The 19,355-nt window shown below is 47.4% G+C and overlaps 2 protein-coding genes across 4 annotated transcripts; one reads left to right on the plus strand and one right to left on the minus strand.

Moving 5' to 3' along the window:
* Window positions 1–1,824: 1,824 nt before the first annotated feature.
* Window positions 1,825–5,457, minus strand: rbis (ribosomal biogenesis factor). 3 transcript variants are annotated; one of them, XM_018741102.1, is made up of 4 exons: window positions 5,396–5,457; window positions 5,044–5,169; window positions 3,071–3,190; window positions 1,825–2,308 (listed from the first exon to the last, which is right to left on the minus strand). In XM_018741102.1, exons 2-4 carry the CDS (start codon window positions 5,158–5,160, stop codon window positions 2,240–2,242), a joined length of 306 nt encoding a protein of 101 aa, XP_018596618.1. In that variant the 5' UTR covers window positions 5,161–5,169; window positions 5,396–5,457; the 3' UTR covers window positions 1,825–2,239. The 3 variants fall into 3 exon arrangements, with proteins under 3 accessions (XP_018596618.1, XP_018596619.1, XP_018596617.1); XM_018741103.1 differs by having other exon boundaries at window positions 5,044–5,166; window positions 5,396–5,451; XM_018741101.1 differs by lacking the exon at window positions 5,396–5,457 and having other exon boundaries at window positions 5,044–5,372.
* A 1,216-nt stretch (window positions 5,458–6,673) lies between these two features.
* LOC108927765 (carbonic anhydrase-like) lies at window positions 6,674–15,424 on the plus strand. The gene is made up of 7 exons (XM_018741297.1): window positions 6,674–7,352; window positions 7,797–7,994; window positions 10,831–10,949; window positions 11,209–11,301; window positions 12,039–12,101; window positions 12,199–12,354; window positions 14,171–15,424. The coding sequence occupies exons 1-7, from the start codon at window positions 7,319–7,321 to the stop codon at window positions 14,288–14,290; spliced, it is 783 nt and encodes a 260-aa protein (XP_018596813.1). The 5' UTR covers window positions 6,674–7,318; the 3' UTR covers window positions 14,291–15,424.
* Window positions 15,425–19,355: the final 3,931 nt, after the last annotated feature.

Below are 19,355 nucleotides of genomic sequence, written 5' to 3' on the forward strand. Positions count from 1 at the left end.
TCAGACAGCGTGTGCGTTTCACGATCGCGAGGAGATCGGCAGCGCAGTTCCATCGCTGTGAACTTCCGGAAAACGAAAACCCCTTTCCCTCCCCCCCGTCGTGCGTGGACGCTAAATTCAGCTCCGCTGGTCGATCTGCGTCGAAAACGAAAGTCACAAACGTAGCGGCAGATTCCTCGCCGCGTGCAGCGTCTTTCCATAGAGGGATCAAGCGACGCAGGAGAGAAACGCCGGACGCTGTTAGCGAGGATGATCCTTAAGTGGGCCGAGAGTCGGTGGCGCAGAACCCGGTTACTGACACCTCCTGGCATCAGCTTCAATAAAGCGACAAGGAAGCCTAGTGGTGAACTGCTACACTGGGGAAAAAAGCAAAAAATGTGAAGTGTTAGATCAGTACCTGACGGGGAGCCTCCGAAACCATTAACTCTTCCGATAATTGTTCTGCACCATTATATTCACCGTGATATTATATTTCTATATAACTCTCAAAGTACTGTCAGCTTGCAAAGCTCTGGGTGACCTGGATCTCACATCAGAAACATTACAGAAGGAGGTTTATATAGAGTATATATGAATTTATTCTCTGCTGCCACCAATAGATTTGTTTATGAGGTACGACTGGGTGACTGATGTGCCATTACAGTACGACAGTTTTTGAAAAAAGAAAAATCAAATTAAAATGCTAATATTTGTTGATAGGCCTCGGACTGCCTTCCAAGACAAACAAGGCCCATATACGACATCATTAGTGTCCTCGAGGGAGTCGGGCGTTTTGAGAAAAACAAGCCGAGGACATAATTCACGGAAGGGACGCTCACGGCAGGGGCCGTCGTCAATTTCACATTATAAGCATAGAAACGATGGCCGAAGGGCATAAGGCAGGGTGCACTTTACAGGGGCCACCATTCCATCTCGGGGCACTCGCACACTCACGGAGGACTAACAACAATTTAGATTCCTGTGGGAGGAAACCAGAGCACCTGGAGGAAACCCACACAAACACGGTAAGACAACTGTACCGGTTCCCTCGGACAACGGGACGGGGACACAAGGATCGAGACGGTGCGGCGTCTCAAGGGTTCCTCTCGCTGGGGGCAGAGAGGCTGAAACGGGGGCGTCACGGTAACGCACGTCGACACAGTCATACGAGCAACGGGGCCCAACCCGTCAGCGTTGTTCAGCAACGCTGGAAACACACGTACGCTTCTCGACTCCGGTTTTTTGTTTCACGTTTATTAACACTTTTGATATGAGGTTTTGTAATGAAAGAGCAGCTCTTTTCCTGACCGCCCCCCCCCTCCCCCCATAACCAACGTATACAGCGATATGAATCTCACCTGCGCCACACAGACATCACAGTGAGATACTGGACACACACACAAAACTTCCCTCGGTGTGTGTGTGTGTGGTTACCATGAGATGGACTGGCATTCTGTCCAGGGTGCCCCCACCCACCTAGCATTGTTCCCATAGGTTCTAGGATAGGCTCCGGGGCACCGCGACCATGCTCATCACCAGGGCTTATTGAAATTAGATGGGAATATATAGATTAAAAGTTTTAAGTGTACCCTCATATATAAAAAATATATAGATTAAAAACATATTTTAAAAAAATAGATTAAAAGTTTTCTTTCTTAGGAGAAGCCAAGTGACTGAAGTCTGTCCACAAAAAAAAAAAAAAAAAAAAATTTGAGCGTCGTCACAACACTCTACATGAGGGATTAATAGACGCCCAATAGTACGTCAAAAAAGTTGGAAACTATTCCCAAACAAGGAAAGAAGACCATGACACATTACAAAATTTCACATAAATTTAATGCAGATTTTCGACAGCAGAAAAACAATTTCCCCCTAGGCAATTTACTGCAGTATTTGACATTGTACTGACACACGTTGCCAAAACTATATGAATACTTGCTGTAGGAGAACAGATGTTCCTATGAATGAAGCAACTGCTGCAGATTGTTTACAACACAAGGTTCTGGGTGAGGTGCAGAGTGACGCCGCTGCAGGGGACCAGGCGTTCCTTCCATTTGTATCAATGAACCAACAGCACTTTTCAGTTTCTGTCCACCGTTCTTCCCCAAACGGGCTGCCTTGCAGACATCTTGAAATAAACCAGGTCGGCTCCGCTTCGCACGCACCGAGGTGGCGAACGTCACACTTTGTGCGTGTGCGGCGAGAACGGCACGGCGGATCTCTTCTCCGGCATTCCTCCTCCGGACGTTCCCACCCTCTGCTACAGCTGGGACAACAGCTGGGCTGCATTGTCCACATTCACCGGTTCCCTCGCTGGTTCCCTGGCAACCTAAGGCACAGGAAGAGTAGGGGAGAGAGATGATGGTCCGTGTCTGTCTCGCACGACAATCCGTAATAAGAGCAGAATCATCCCTCTTCCTCCAACAGCAAGACTATGGTTTTATTTACATTTATTTATTGATCAGACACTTTTGTCCAAAGCAACTTCCAATGAACTCTATGTAGTGTTATGAGGCCACACACCTTATTCACCGCGGTGACTTACACTGCTAGATACACTACTTACACTGGGTCATTCATCCATACATCAGTGGAACACACACTCTCTCTGTTACTCACACACTATGGGTGAACCTGAACAGCATGTCTTTGGAGTGTGGGAGGAAACCAGAGCACCCAGAGGAAACCCACGCAGACATGGGGAGAACATGCAAACTCCACACAGACTGAGCGGGGATCGAACCCATGCCCTTTCACACCACCCAGGTGCTGTGGGACAGCAGCGCTACTCGCTGTGACACCGTGTCACCCAAGGGACATTTGGGGGGAAAGCTGCACTGATCACGGACAGACAGTAGGATGTCCCTCCTCTGGGACATATTGTATCGCCAGCAAGCTCCATCCTCCACACCACTGCGACTAGTCGACCATACAGGGTTCACCAGCTTCCTCGAGCGGCCGGCTGTTCGAGCGCTGAACTTTTGATGAGGGAATAGGGGTCCGGAGCTATTTTCTTATTTACTGCACATGGATACAAAACAAATTTTTAAAAGGCCACGATGAACTTGGAAGGCATCGAGCCTTTTCTTACCTGCGGTGTTTTTCTGACTTCCTTTGGCGCTGTGCATCTGGACACACTTTTCACCTCCCTTTGAATGGCTGTGAAAGTTTTATTCAAGCTGTCGACTTTTTCGTTTTTAACAGCACTGATCTGAAAACGAAGAAAAAGCACATCGTTTCTTTTCACTGCCGAAGGCTCCGCACTTCCACCAGAACGAGTCATGATGTCTAAAACCTGAATAAAGAACTTAACTGGCTCCTTGTGTTATGAACGTTCCAGTTAGAAATTTTCAGAAATACAAAATATTTTTTCAAATTTTCTTTTTTCTGCACTTCAAATTTTGTTTTTTTCCCCCCCCCCACTTTTCTACCCCCCCATTGCTGTCTGCTGCGGCATGTCACACAAGACAACAAACGTTGTGCATGTTTGCGAGGTTAATCCGAGAATAATAATTAGACTGGTGAACAGGTTTTTTGCTCCATAAAAAAAAGCCTGTTTAATTTGTATTTTTGCACATTGAATTCACAAATGTTTTCTGAAATTCTCCATCACCATTCCTTTTTACGTACCGGTGTATTTACATATCATAGCGCATCACGTATTGGTGCTGGTAATATATGAGTATTTGAAACAAAAAGTTTGCAAAACAACTATTTTCATCGTTTGTGACGTACAATAGCTTACTTTTGAGATCACACTGACGAAAGTTTTCACTAAGACATTCTGGATGTGGGAAAAACTGTCCCAATGCAAGTCGAGTATGTTCCCGAGGACAAATACGGCCGAAAAGCAGACACTCGTACGTTTTACAAGTAACTCTGTAGATGTTTTTGGTGTAACAGCAGCCTTATTTGTGAAAAAGTCATATATATATATATATATACATACACACACACATTTTTTCAAAACTTAACTGCTTTGTAACTTTTAAAGCCAGCCGGATAGAAAAAATCTGACAACAGATCTGAATTCGGGGTAAAAAGTACTATAAAGTACACCTACTTTAGCTCAAAATGAAATTTAACAAAAGATAAAATTTTGTTCTTACATATCAATTTCAGTGCAAAGCTGTATCCAAGACTTTTACAGAACGGAACCAGCTAAGACACAAAAGCAAATCTCAATCGTTACCTTTTTATTCGCTGTACATATACCGTAGTATGTGTTAGACTCCGGTTCACGGCAACTCCGCTGAGGAGTTATTTAAGCTGGATGGATATAAAAAAAAAAGACGGGGGTGCGGTGGCGCAGTGGGTTGGACCGCAGTCCTGCTCTTCGGTGGGTCTGGGGTTCAAGTCCTGCTTGGGGTGCCTTGTGGTGGACTGGCGTCCCGTCCTGGGTGTGTCCCCTTCCCCCTCCGGCCTTACGCCCTGTGTTGCCGGGTAGGCTCCGGTTCCCCGTGACCCCGTAAGGGACAAGCGGTTCTGAAAATGTGTGTGTGTGTGTGTGTGTGTGTGTGTGTGTGTATAAAAGATGCTGAGAAAATGTTGTGCAAACGTACGTGATGAGAGTCTGTCGGCACTGGATACCTTGTGCAGATTGTGCAATTTTAATCATGAAATTCACATCATTTTCACATTGTTTCAGGTTAACAAAAGGTGATCAAATGAAGCCTCCGGGGTGTACCCCGCCTTGTACCCTGTTTCCAGGTAAACTCCGCAGCGGACGAGCGGTTCATCATGGAAATGGAATAAGTAATGGAAAATTTCAGTCCACTACAGGCTTTATCTGAGGTTTTTACACAAACCCTTCTACCAATTAGGGGAGAAATGTTCAACATATTGTATTGACCCGCTTTTACCGGTTGTCACTTCGTTTTACGAACAACCCGAGTTACGACAGGGCTTCCGATCGGATCTCAATTCTGTTTGTGAGCTCAACACTCAGCGGATACCTGACCGTCCCGTCAATTCCCAGGACCACTTCCCAGTACTGTAGTGTGTGTCCACGGCGGATGCTGCCATTTTACCATAGTATCAATCAATCAATCAATCATCACTTACACGCTTGAGGTGCGTCGTCACCGGTTTCGCTTTGTTTTTATTCTTCGCGATCTTCATCTTGTTGGCGACTTGAAACACATTCTTCTGTTTCTGACCTTTCTGTTTATTTTTTGCCATGGTCGCCTGCTGATGGAGAAATTACAGAAAATCTGTGTGTCGAAGACAGAGTAAAAACCACATGACGATGGCCGAGGACGGTCAGTCTCTCTTAACACGTGGTTCACTACAGACGGCAGTCCCGGAAGTGGGAATTTTAAAAGATATTTAACCTGTATGAGATACTTTAAAGGAGGCCATGTTTAAGAAAAAGTGCAACTGCGATTTCAACAGAATACAGAAAAACACATTTTACCTTTACCGATGGTCAGCCCACGAAGCCTCCACTAGTTTTCTGTATGACGTATTTTGTGTGCGACCGCAACGCGCTACCGATGGCGGTGCTGGGAATTGTAGTTCACTGTTTTCCCAGCGTTTGTAGTTCTCTATCTTGCACTCCAGTTAAAATGCGCAAATTGTCTGCGTTCCTTTGTAAAAGCATTACATTTCCTAACACCATTATACCACGTTTCTCATTAAAAAAAAATTATACATACGTGATCACCATTTTTTTCTTCCAAAAAGCCAAGTTTTGTGTTTATTGGCAGTGCTTAATTTGGATACAAACCCAATTAAACAGTGTGTTCATTCGTGACGTTTTGATATTTTATCAACCATTTAAGTCTAAGAATAGCGATAATTTCTTTATTGTGGTATAACAGAAGCAATATTAAGTGTGTGTGTGTGTGTGTGTGTGTGTGTGTGTGTGAGTGAGTGAGAGAGTGAGAGAGACATGGGGGGTACATTCCAGAGTAGTCAAGCAAGCCGACTGGGAGTTATTAATAATTCCCGAAAAAAAAAGCGTTTGGGAGAACACATGAACCTTTCGGTATCGCGGAACACACTAAGGTAAATAGTGGTGTAAAAGGAATCCCTGGTATGAAGTCCACGTGTCAGTAGGTGGCGGCAGGAGCTCGGCTGCGTCGCTCCCGTGCCCCCAGAAACTAGAGGCTCCGCAACTGATGGCACTGCAGCGCAGCACTGCCCCCGAAAGCGGCGTATTCGTGACTTTCTAAAGCGTGACAGGCAGGCAGTCAACGGGAATCTGTTAATTCGGGGTATTACTTAATTTGTGAGCAGCCATCATCTTTAAACATGTGCAAAATCACCTTCCTTTCCGCTGTCCTCTCATAACACCGGCCTTCAGTTCCGCAAATTAGTGTAAAAACGATGCCACGAGTGAGCCTAAACGGAACGGTGCCGTTACTGTAAATTCCGATAAATACTGTAGTTTCATAAACATGATGACGTGTAACATTTTACTCAAGAAAACAAGAAATATAAAATGAAAAATCCAAATACAATATGGAAGTAATAAAAGCAAAGTTATCAATTAATTTCCAGAAAGACATGAATTGCACCTTGTTCAGCAGAAATGTGTTAAACGAATAAATGTAAATGCAATTTGTGAAGTTGTCTTAAGCGATCCGCGGCCCCTTTAAGAGCGCGCGAGCCCGTGGGGACCGCATTGGAAATCGTAAGATTTACGCTCCCCTCGGGAACATGCAGTAAACTGCAGGGCCGGGGTATTCTCGAATATTTCATCTGGAAGCACACATTGCTGTTTTGTATTCGTTTTTTTGCGCGCTCATCTGTGTTTCGTCCGGGGTTTCGAGTGGCAGAACGCGCACAGACGGAGGCGCGTTCACGCGTGGATTTTTCTAATGGAATGCAGCGCTGCTCGTCCGTCGTGTGTAGAATCATGCTAGTTGGTGATTCGAGGCGACTCGCCTCCTGGGAAGTGCTGTGCATTCGTAGGGAAAATAAGACACGTCCGATTAATAAATTAATATCCACGCCACGGAGAGCATGAGTGGGGGCAGCGCGTGAGAGAACCGCGAGCCAAGAAGAGGAGCGTTCGCGAGGACCCATAAAGAGGATCGCTGAGAGGAAGGATGCAGCATCGACAGGGAAGCATCGGGCATCTTATGGGCTGACACGCACGCACGCGCGCGCGCGCACACACACACACTCACACACACACACAACCAGCCAACCTCCTGCAGCTCGCTCTCCGAGTGCGTGCGTGGATCATGTGGCCAAACCCACTGGCCCGAGAGGAGTGTATATAATCCCCTCACACTGTGACCGTGCGTGTCCCTCGCACTGAGTCTCGCACCCGGGTCCGAGGCGCGTTCTGCTGCGTGGGCGCTGGGAGAGCCACTCCGTTGTAACCATCATGTCCCACGGATGGGGGTACGACCCAGAAAACGGTGAGACCATTCAGGAAATCACACACGGAGTGACGTGTGACCGGTTGTGAGTTGGCTCGTGCAGCCACGCATGCATGGCGCATGATCATCCCATCCCGCGTGAAGGGCTCGGGGTGCGCGCTCGTCGTCCGCGGTGCCGTGCGCTCAAGGTGACCGGCGTGTCATCCCCCCCCCACCCCCCGTGCAGGACACGAGCCTAAGGAGAGGGACATTTCGGCAAATGCGTGTGGGGACAAGTTGCGCGCGCGCGGCACGTGCCTTCATGTTCTTTGAAAGTGGAGATCACCGTGAATCGTGATTTGCCCTCGTTTACTTTCGTTTTCAGGCATCCGAAGCGCGGAGCGAATCTCGAGGCTGCGGGGCGACACTCGTAACCACTACGCCCCCTGCTGCTAGCCTCGCGCCGCTAATAATGCTCTTTGTGCTTTGTGGTTGTGCGCTCAGGACCGGACACGTGGAGCGCGCAGTTCCCGGTCGCCGACGGACCCCGGCAGTCCCCCATCGACATCGTGACGGCGGACGCGCACTACGATGAGAACCTGCAGCCCCTCGAAGTGAAGTACGACCCCGGGAGCTCGAGCGGCATCGTGAACAACGGACACTCGGTCCAAGTGGACTTCGCCGACGACACCGACAGCTCCAGTTAGTGGCGCGATCGCTGCTCTTCACTCTCGAGCTGCCTTTTCTCACTTACATTCTTTCCTTTATGTTGACAATGGAAAGATGCAATTATTTACTTATTAAGACAGACGGGTAACTTTACTGGTAATCGAGGGTAAGTACAGTACCTTGCTCAAGGGCACTGCAGCAAATTTTCCGTGTGTTTACATGAATTGCTGTACGAAACTGGGTACGAGGGGGCAGCAAAGAACATAGAAATGCGCCCGGAAGGTTGTGGGTTCGCGTCCCACTCCCCAACATTTCTCTAAGTGTCCTTGAAGGAAATACGGACCCTGACGCAGAAAATACAAACACAGACATGTGTGAAAGGGTGAAAGAGCCCGCGCTGTTTTGGGAGAAAGCCGGTGCCCGAAAAGGGAGTGAGGCGCTTTTACGCGCAGAGAGAGAGGTGAGGATGGAGAGGCACGTGGACAGGTGACAGTAGCGCGCTGCACTCAGTGTGTCCCCTCTACCTGAAGTGCTCATTTCGGCACCGAACGTGTGTCGACGCGCGCACACACTTGAATCTTGAGTTTTGAAACACACACACACACAAAGCGCTGATCTGTCGGAAAGGATGCGCTCGCGCACCTGCCGCACCTCCATGGTACCGCACCAGGGATTGTGGTCCCGATGGAGACTCATCGGCGCGCGCGGCTTACCGGACCAACATGCACGAAAGAGCCAAAGCACAACGAGTGCGAGTGGACACTAATTTACCACAAATTATGCAAATATATGCATGAGATCTTTCGGGAACTGCCGCACTGTGTACAGCGCTGCACGTTGCCTGGGGGAGCTGCAGGGTGGGGGGTCGGGGGGGGGGGGCTGTCTCAGTTATACAACTCTGGCATTTAACCCACTTTGCACCACACTTGTATTGCTTACATATGATATAATAATAATTATGATATTGGTAATATTCTTTGACCCACCCCCCCACTACCTGACATATATAAATTCACACTCAGCACTTTAATAGACTTCATTTAAATAGAAAGTGAATTGCACAAGGTCAACATGCATGTAAATCCTTTTGCAGGTTATTCTCGAAGATTCTTAGAACGTCTTTTCCAGCTACTTTGTACCCTTTTATTAAGCACTTTTTCTTTATGTTACCAGTTTACAAAGATCATTTTCAGTTAACATTGCAGTTTTACCGGGGAATTTTATACTGTGAAGGTGTTGTGGAAAACGGAACCAAATTTCCATATTTATACGTATATTGAAATTGTGTTCATTTATGTTGCTTTGTTTTATTCAAAGCTACCGGTCTGCAAATTTTCAGCCTGCGTAGCGTAGAAACTTGAAATGTGTGCATACATGTGTATGTGTATGTATATGAGTAATTTCTTTTAGCATTTTCAAATTATTCCACATCCTTAAGATGAACAAAATCCAATCCTTCGAAGAGTTGTTATGTAACCCTCGACGCAGCTGCTCTAGTTAAGATCTCGCTTACTTCGGGACTCAAGGAGATGTCGGTCAGCCGCTCTGAGCTCATTATTGTACTGTGTTGACATATTTGGGGCCCAACAGAATCCCCTGCACAATAACTGTAGTTTTGTGGAAACTTTCAGGCATTTACTTCCATAATCAATCTTAATTTTTTTTTTCATCCTAATGATATTTTTGTTGTTTATGTGTTACTTTTATTAATTGTTACTCAGTTACCCCCACACGCAGTTTGGTAATAAGTGGACAGACGTTGCTCAGCCAGTGGCTGGGGAAGCTATGCGCTATAAATGTATTGACATTTTGGCTTTTCATACAGATCATGTTCTATACCGCACCCACCCCCTATCCACCTTATTGCCAAGCTCATATTTCATAAGTCCTCACTGCAAAGGCACCGTGTCTGAGAAAATGCAGGAAACTGGGCCAGGTGACTATTCCTGCTGCTAGTGGTGACACTGAAAGCTTCCTGTTGGGACAGAATCTGTGTGTTGAATCCCTCAGCCATACAAAGTCTCTTTATTGAAAGAAATCAGAACTGTGTGATTGTCTTCAAAACGCGGTGCTATTTACACAACAGGATTGTACACACACACAGACACACATGCACTTCTTTGCAGAAATGAAAAGCTGTCTCATCTGTGTCAACCTGAACGGGGTGCAAAAAAACATAACCTGCTTATCTGAGCTAAAGGGGAAAAGAAGTAAAAATAGAATGATTAAGGATTACTGAGTGACATTTGATATTCTTTTTTGTTACACAATGCAGCTGGATGTTTGTGATCTTCCCTGGGTGCAGTGTTTCAACATTTGGCTTTCCGTCTAAGATCCCGTAAGAAAACTAATATTACGCGGAACCCACCCCAAACCCACCCACGTTTATCGTTTATTTGTTTGGCTTCACAAGCTAAGAAGTCCAGCAGCCTTGGACAAAACTCCGGATCAATAGAGGCATTCTTCCCTTTTGCCATGCAGAACTGCTCCAGATGGATGGTCAGCTGCAGGAAGCCAAGAGGGAATTAAATAAGTGAATTTTGTGCTGAGTTAACAGGTGCAGTAAAACAGGGTGGCAGGTAATTTTGACAAGGCGTTTATGAATGCTATTTATTATCGTTAATCAGATGATGAATAGACAGGTGTGGATTTGTTTCCCTAATCTTTCTGGTCTCTGACAAGGTTTCAAGTATTTGGTCAGTATCAGTGTCAGTTAGTATCAGTAATGTGATATATGATATGGAAAGTAGTGCCAAGAGCATAGGTTCTTCTGAGCTTTGGACCTGCAACCTTCTACATCCTTCTTTACTCCCTGTGCTAACTCCCTGCTGTAATTTTCCCCTCTGCGGGGGTCTGTGTTTTGTTGCAGCGCTAACGGGGGGGCCGATCTCAGGGACGTACCGCCTGCGGCAGTTCCACTTCCACTGGGGGGCCAGCGATGACAGGGGCTCTGAGCACACCGTGGACGGGGCCAAGTTTCCCGCAGAAGTATGGGAATTTCTTCTGGGTCTACTGGGGATTTAAAATGAGCCTAAAAATAAGTGCCAAGGCTGAAACGCTTACAAATTTGTCAGACAGATGCTGTAACAGATGTATGTCCAATACGTAACATTTTTTTTTTTTTTTTTGGCTTTCACGTTTGCCAGACATCCTCAAAAGAAGATCAGATTAGTAACACTCTTCTTGAGGACTTCTTCAGATAAATTGTCACACTGGTTATATTGCTCCTTCACTTTGTGCTTCCCAGCTGCATCTGGTCCACTGGAACACCAAGTACCCCAACTTCGCCCAATCTACTACTCAGCCCGATGGCCTGGCTGTTATTGGAGTCTTCCTCCAGGTACACTTGACCAGGACCAAACACTTCAGTTCTGATTACCGATTCTCTAGAATCCTGTTTGGAATGGTTGGCTTATTCCACTACTATCCATAAGCTGGGAGCACGGTGGCACAGCGAGTAGCGCTGCTGTCTCACAGCGTCTGGGTGGTGTGAGAGGTATGGGTTCCATCCCCACTCAGTCTGTGTGGGTTTCCTTGGGGTGCTCTGGTTTCCTCCCCCAGTCCAAAGACATGCTGGCCAGGTTCCCCCATAGTGTGTGAGTGACAGACAGAGAGTGTGTGTTCCACTGATGTATGGCCCAGTGTAAGTAGTGTCTCTAGCAATGTAAGTCACTGTGGTGAATAAGCTGTGTGGGCTGATAACACTACATAGTATCCATTGGAAGTCACTTTTGAGAAAAGCATCTGCTAAATAAATAAATGTAAGCTGACATGTTAATGTCCCCAACAGCTACAGAGGAAGAGGAAGTAGGGGCACAGTGACTTTGTGAGAATGGTGTTTATGTGTAAAACACCATGAGTCACATGAGGTTTCAGAGGAGTCATATCAACAAATGTGTTGATGTTATTGCAGATATCATGTTCATTTGACTACCAGGGACTTCTGTTTCTTGATACAAAGATAGGACTCGATGGTGAAACCATGGTGTATACAAAAACAGTAAAGTGCTCCATGTTGAAATGGCCATAAATAACTTTCACCATGTGTATATGTGTGTGTATTCCCTGTGTTCTCAGATTGGTGATGCTAATCCGCAGTTGCAGAAGGTTCTTGATGCTCTGGAAGCCATAAAGACAAAGGTGAGAGCAAGAAGACTGGGGAGTGCCGACGGCACAGAAATGTACTGTCTTTGAGAGTGTGGGTGAACACTAATCACTTCTTTTCATTTCTCTTCAGGACAAGCAAATTGCATTCCTGGACTTTGACCCTTCGGTCCTGCTGCCTAGCTCTCTGGACTATTGGACTTACGATGGATCCCTGACAACACCCCCACTGTTGGAGAGTGTGACCTGGATCGTCCTGAAGGAGCCTATCAATGTCAGCTCTGACCAGGTTCGGTTTTTCCTATTCTTTTCCTTTATTTTTTTCTTTCCCCTCCTCTGTTTTTCTGTTTTTGTATGTCCTGCTTTGTCCTCAATGAATTTGAGGATGACAAACATTTGCATCACATTTACAAATAGCGCTTCAATATATGATTGATGTAAATAGGTACAATCCTGGACGGTCGAAGAGGTCGCAGACTTCATTCTGCTACAAGCCTGTTTTGCATCATCCAACTAAGTCAACTGAACTTTAAATCAAAAACTGGCAAGGTTGTAGGCCTTCAAGAACTGGAGCTCCACCACCACTGATATACTGTGATCTCACTGAAATCTTTTTGGGTCTGTAAACATTACTTTCTGGGAAACTGCCATCTCTACCTCTGTGATTCATATCACAGGCATGTGTAACATACTATTACATACCATTTAAATTCTTTAAAATATAGCTGCAAAAGCACAGCTTTCACTTAAGGAAAGTTTGTTTCTAAATATAGACATGGGTCTTATTTCCTGCAGTTAAGTAGTAACAGTCTTACTCTGCCCCCTCTGTCAATGACTATATGGCCTTTTACTTCTTACAGTCAAAGCTGGGTCATGAGGGGTAAATTGATCAGCACTGAATAATTCAGCCATTGCGTGCTCTAAAATAAAGATAGAAAGGTCTTCTATAATGATATGCTGAAGGTTCTGCCTGCCCACTAGTAGCGATAGTGCCTGTAGTACGGGAGGTTCCGAAGGGCATGCGCACAAACCGATAAGACCCGAAATGTCATGCAACGTGGATGGATATTGCTCATGCAAAACATTTCACGAAGAGATGGAATTTCTTTCTTGAGAGCTTAAGGCAACGTATTCTTTCCGATATGAATGCCTCACCGCACTTCCTTTGGAACACCGAAACAGTATCTTGGCTCTTTGATTTGATTTTTCCTTCCTGAGCCCCTCTCCTGGATTGCATAGACCCACGAAAGTGTGAGGTATGCTTTACTCAGCTTCTTTCTGGAACCCCTCACCCCATTTCCTGCACTCCAGCTAGCTCAGACTGCAATATAGGTCAGGTCAGATCAGCTGCCAGGTCTCTGTGAAAATTAACATTGCTCAGTTAAACATTAATTTCATGAAAACAAGAGTCGGAGGAACTAAAACATGAAAAATATGGCACCCTCAATTTCAAACTATTTGTGGAAAAAAATCACCTTATAAAAACCTTATAAAATATAAACCTTGAAAAAAAATACCCCATGCAATACCAAGACTTTTGAAGTGACCGTATTCCTAGACTTGGTGAACAAGGTAAGCTGAACGCTGAAAACTGTGCACTAGGACTTAAAGGGTCACTCAGCAGCTCAAATGTACACAATGCAAGGACTCGCATAAGACAGCCAGACTAGGAGAGCGCCAGGTTTCTGCGAGTATGTCTACATTTCAACTGACCACAAATTGCCCAAATTGTGCATCATGCTGCCACCCGTCTTTCTTTATTGACATGCCTGTTGTTACAGCATTTTGAGTGGGTTCACCACCACATCCATATTCATACATCCACTGGACACTGAACCGAAAAGAGCGCTGGCTCTCTAGATTTTAGTTACCTAAGTCTAGCCCTGTTTGTTCCGTCTATGCCAGGAGGGTTGGGACACAGAGCAAGTGTAGCACAACCCACAACCCCGTTACAGGTCTGAGCATGAGCAATGGTAACTTAAGGACGGCTGCCGATGTGGAGCGAACAGAGACGAGGGCGTGTGGCGTGCCTGTCCTTCTCTCGTACACACAGACTGACAGAAGCACGGAGTTGTCTTCTCACGTTCCCTTGTTTTCTCTCACAGATGGCTATGTTCCGCAGCCTGCTTTTCACACAGGAGGGGGATGAGCCGTCCAACATGGTGGATAACTACCGTCCCCCCCAGGCTCTTAAGGGCCGCTCCGTCCGAGCTTCCTTCAAGTGAATGTAAAATCCCACCTCCGAGCATCCCCCAACTTGTCCAACCCAGTGATGACAACTATGGAGAAGCACAGACCTCACTGACCCCCAAGCTTGTCCGTTGAGTAAAAATACCTCTGGTTTCTCCGTCTCTCCATCCTTCAGCTAGAGATTTCTTCACAGACACCTCCCTGTCACTTGCTGTGTTACTAAGTGGCCCTTCAGAAATGAGAGCGAAGAGGGGGGTCAGATTTTCTGGTGCCATTTTGGTAGATCGCTCCTGGAACCTCTGGTTTTCCATGGGACCAGGATAAGAAAGATGCAAAGATCAGAGGTTACAAATATGTCACAGATAATCAGTAGCAGGGAAAGATTAAGCAGTCGTGACTAACCCTGGCAGCCCATAATCTCAGTTTGCCTAAAACATGATCTCAGTGCTCTGATGAAACGCTGCCGCGCAGTCGCTGCCGATTTCGCCCGAAGATCCATTTCGACGGGTGTTCGCAGCACTCGCGCACTCTCGCATGCACCACAACGCACAAAAACGGGGGTGTCGCCTTCCTCCTTTAGGTACTGAATTCCAGCATGGAATGACGTCTATCTGCAGGTACAGCGTGTAAAGGAGCCAATCCTGGGATTATCTTTTATTTCCTATTCTATGCTAAGCAGCGATAATCAAATGTCTACATTAGTTTGGCAGCTTTGTCTGTTTGTTATAAATGTGCTCTGACTGACCTCATGGTGCGCTATTACTGATCTCTTGTCTAGACATTGGGGGGGGGATTAACCTCTCCGGAAAATTCTGCATTGTGCTTTGACCTGTCGGGACGGAGTCGAGGTGGAGGCCTGCCAGCAGGTTCGGCCTTTACCCACGTTTCACATCCCCAGTGACTGCTCTGCGACATCCAGGTGTCAGTGTGCGCTAGTGAACGGACCGTTCGTTTAGACTTTGCCTATTTCCTGATTTATCTTCCGAAAGAGATTATAAAGTATGTGCAATTATGTGTCTGTCAGAATTGCTGTTAATTATGGAATATTTTTAAGCCTTTATGAAAAGCAATATTAGGATCCTACCGGGAGTGCGTGATGCAATGCTGCCGTTGTGAATTAAAAAAGGGCATTCGATAAATTAAATAAATCTATTTTATGACTACTGTCACATTTGTGTGTTTTTTCTTTGTGTCCTTGAGCACATAATGTCCTGGTCACTTTGCTGCAATGTTTCTGCAATCCCACCCTTGCGGCTTCGAATTTAAGGCGAGATGCTGCCACAGCCGTGGCTTGGCTGACTTTGGGGGGGTTTGCGTGAGGGCGCGGCGGTCTTCTGCAGCCTTTTTCTGGGGAGAAAGCCACGATGGCGGCGCGGACGCTCCGAACATTGACGATTTAATACCTCCCTTTGCTTTTAATTAAAGAGAAATCGAAAGTGGGAGGAGGTGCGTCCCCTTTAAAACTGGCCAACCGCTTTGAAAAAGAGGAAAACAGAATCAGCGCCCAGTCTCTCCACCCAGAAAAAGGGAAATGGCACGAGAAACCAACTGACACAAGGGAGGGTTCTTCTCAATCAAGCTTTTCCTGTTCTCACATCAACTACCTTCTACGACATCTTACAAGATCACTTAAACGCAGCTTGTTTTCATCAGCGAAAATGTGCCAACAGACTCGTTCTGAAGATCATCCATCGAGGGGATCATTCTGTCCTCCAGCAGCTCACACTTGTCAATGACTGGCAGTGGGTTTCTCACATGTGCACTGAAGGTTAAACACACCTGCGCAGGTGTCCAGTGCTTGTGTGTATAATTTGGCATGTGAGGCACCGGTCTGGGAGTTCCGCAGGTGAGCATCAGTAGTGCGACCGAGAGTGCGCTGATGTCGGGGTTCCCTTCTCACGTTTAAACTGTCCCAGCGCAGCGCTCGACGTCTCCATCTTTCCCCGCCGTCACTTCCTACGGACACCCTCAGCCGTGTCAACCTCTGCTGCTCACGCACAGCCCTCGGTCTCTGTGTTGACACCGAGGAGCGGTTGGAATGCGGCGGGCGCGAGTCCGCGTGTGTTGTGGCGAGCGGCTCGACGCGGACGAGTGCTGAGGACTTGGAGCGTCACAAGTACATCGGTCACTGTGTTGTAAATCCGAGAGCAACTTCACAGGTGCAAAAGGAGAAACGTTAGAAAATTCACAATGAATAATTTGGACTTTTTGTTTCTGTTTGCGCTGTTGTCCCAAAATTGCCTCCCAGGAGAAATGCTGCACTTGGTGCTCTGCACGAAACTTTGAAGGGACATAATGTAGTTACTTCCCATTCACACAGGAACTCTCTCTCACACAGTGTACGAACACATGTGTGACTCTAAGATGAAAAATCCCCCAGGGGACGTTCCCCAGGTCCAGTGCACCACCAGTGATGTTTATCCTCAACCCTCCGGGGAAACAGACCTGGTCCCAGTTGGACCTCAGCATACGTGCCCAAGCTGCACGTAAAATAATTCCTAACAAAGACTACATCAGAAAAAATACTACGTTTTGCTTATTATTAGACTATATATTCAGGAAAAAAATACTGTATTCTTCTTCTTCTTAGTATTATTATTATTATTATTATTATTAGCATGGGCAGAAGGTAGTGTAGTGGTTACAGCAGCTGCCTTTGGTGCAGCATGACCCAAGGTACCCAGTACGTACCAGAAGTTGCTCCAGTAAAAAAATGAATGTATGAATCACTATAAGTCCACATGTACACACACACACACACACACACACACACACACACACACACACACACACACACTGCCTGAACCGCTTGTCCCATACGGAGCCAAATCCAGCCACACAGGGTGTAAGGCCGGAGGGGGATGGGACACACCCAGGATAGGACACCAGTCCATCGCAAGGCACCCCAAGTGGGACTCAAACCCCAGACCCACCGGAGAGCAGGATCCGGTCCAACCCACCGCACCCCCCCCTCCACTATAAGTAGTTTAGCTGTAATTTGCTTTGGAGGAAACTTTTAGCTGAAGGAGAAAATATTACTATTATAATTATTATTGCAGTTGTCAGCAGATACTGTTAGCACCTCTGATTGCAAAGGACAGATACGGAACTAACGTCTTCCTTTTTCCCTTTATTCCCCCGGGGGTCCTGTGGAGAACTGGACATAACCTGCCTCATGTCTTAGGCTAACACGTAGAGTGCGGGGAGAAGCTGGACAGTGACCTGTGTCACATAGTGTGTCTTTTCATCTCCGCGGTGAGCTGAGCGGCTGAGGCCGGCTGTCACGGCGCATCTCCTCAGCAGATCCTCGAAACGACGAAGCCGTCAGCTGGGATGCCCTGGCGAGGTCGATAAATGCAATCCGTGGAAAATACGCACCATTTCCTTTGCGGAGCCATTTTACCGCACCGCACCGCGGTAACGGAGGGAGACACGCAAGGCAGGTTACGGAGCCTCGAGGAGGCTGTGGACTGGCGGAAAACTATGGATTGCACCAAGAGCTTTCCGCTGTTATTCATTAATTCATGGCACGACCACTGGGTAGATAAATCTGGACTGGAATTTCCTGGCAAAATTAAATCGAAACGGCGGGGGTGGGAGCAATGGGGGGGAGGGGGGGGTCAATCCCTGCTAATTCCCTTTCATTCTGTTGCATTGTTCTCATTCTTATGAGCTCATGATGTTCCCTGAGAGTGACCCACATAATCATATACTGAGCAGCATCATCATGTGTTGAAGGGCGAAGCGAAGGAAGCGATCCGGACGCCGGTTGGAGGAGCAAGAGACGAAGGCTGTGGGGAAAGCGTGACGTGCGGCATCAACCCTTCGGCGGAGCTCAAGTGCAGAGTCCCTCGCTCAGTTTGTCACATGACACAGGCAGCGTGTGCAGCGGCGCATGTCCGCGGGTAACATTACCCCGACGAAACCGATCGGGAAGCTGCTGCAGTGCAGCGTACGGAGAAGCCGCGTGGCCTTTCCGCAGGAAACGCAGCAGAGGTGCCCAAGGTCAGCCGTCCCGCCAAGGGGGGGCCACCGCAGCGGGTCGTTCGCCCCCGGCCTAGGGAGAGAAATCACCGTCGCCGCAGGGCTCCCGAGGGGTTGCGGAGCGGCACACGCCCTACATCTCTACATCTCTCCCCAGCCCCCGACAACATCCGTCCTCAAAATGATGAAAGGATGAGATTAATTTCTGCAGAATCCATCGGCAAATCCGCAGGAGGATTACCGGGCCGACTGTTGAGGGAACGTGGGTCGCGCGTTGTCCGAACACGGAGCGAACGCGCGGCTCTTCGGCCAGGGCGCCCGCGTCGTGTTCGGATCCCTTCCGGAACGCGTTGACGAGGCGATGACCTTCGCGGCGCTCCTGCCTGCTGTGCTGCGCGTCTGTACGCGGCACGTGGTGCGGAAACTGGAACGCGCCTGGGGGCGATGCTGTTTCTCACCGCGTCGGGCTTCCCTTAACACTAAGCTGGCGCAACACGGATAAATCCGTCCCGAATTTCACAGCAGGCTGAGCACTTGAGCGTGTCTGGGAACAGCAGATCTGTCCGCTTCCATGTCAAAGAGGGTCAATAACGGCAAATATGTGTGGATGCGGTGCTGCGCTGCCGAGTCTCTTCTCATCTCCCAAGTCGTTCAAGTGTCCCTCTCCAATATCCTTGTACTGAAATGGGAATTCTATCGATGGTGGTCAACCACAACATCGAAATGTAAACATCCAAAATGCTGTGGCACCAAACGCTGTGTGTGTGTGTGTGTGTGTGTGTGACATTGATGTTTCGAGGGCCGATCCACGGGGTTCGAGCACCGCTCATTGATTTGTCGCTCTCAGTATTCAATTCTGCACCAGCGAGGAGCAGCACTTGTAGTTGACACCTGGTTTTCAGGCCTCAGGTGGATAATCTGCGCTTCCCACAGCTGCCGTCCGCTTTCATAAATCTGATTAAGTCTTTGTAACCCGTTCCTTTACATAATCCCGTCCCATATTTCACTGGCCTGTCCCCTAATGTCTGTGATTGTGCGTAAACGGAGGACGACAGCAGCCGACTGGAGGCCACATTCGACGTCACAAACAATCAGTGCCATAAATAACTTCCGATT

This window comes from Scleropages formosus, chromosome 19 (genome assembly GCF_900964775.1).
Source record: "Scleropages formosus chromosome 19, fSclFor1.1, whole genome shotgun sequence".
Taxonomy (NCBI): domain Eukaryota; kingdom Metazoa; phylum Chordata; class Actinopteri; order Osteoglossiformes; family Osteoglossidae; genus Scleropages; species Scleropages formosus.

Excerpts from the sequence above, each read along its gene's own strand:
- rbis (XM_018741102.1), bottom strand. The coding sequence starts at position 5,160 with ATGGCAAAAAATAAACAGAAAGGTCAGAAACAGAAGAATGTGTTTCAA. Across the intron at positions 3,191-5,043 it reads TGACGACGCACCTCAAGCGT|ATCAGTGCTGTTAAAAACGA; the intron begins GTAAGTGATGAT and ends CTTCGTTTTCAG. Across the intron at positions 2,309-3,070 it reads AAGTCAGAAAAACACCGCAG|GTTGCCAGGGAACCAGCGAG; the intron begins GTAAGAAAAGGC and ends CCTGTGCCTTAG.
- LOC108927765 (XM_018741297.1), top strand. The coding sequence starts at position 7,319 with ATGTCCCACGGATGGGGGTACGACCCAGAAAACG. Across the intron at positions 7,995-10,830 it reads CGACGACACCGACAGCTCCA|CGCTAACGGGGGGGCCGATC; the intron begins GTTAGTGGCGCG and ends GTTTTGTTGCAG. Across the intron at positions 11,302-12,038 it reads TTATTGGAGTCTTCCTCCAG|ATTGGTGATGCTAATCCGCA; the intron begins GTACACTTGACC and ends CTGTGTTCTCAG.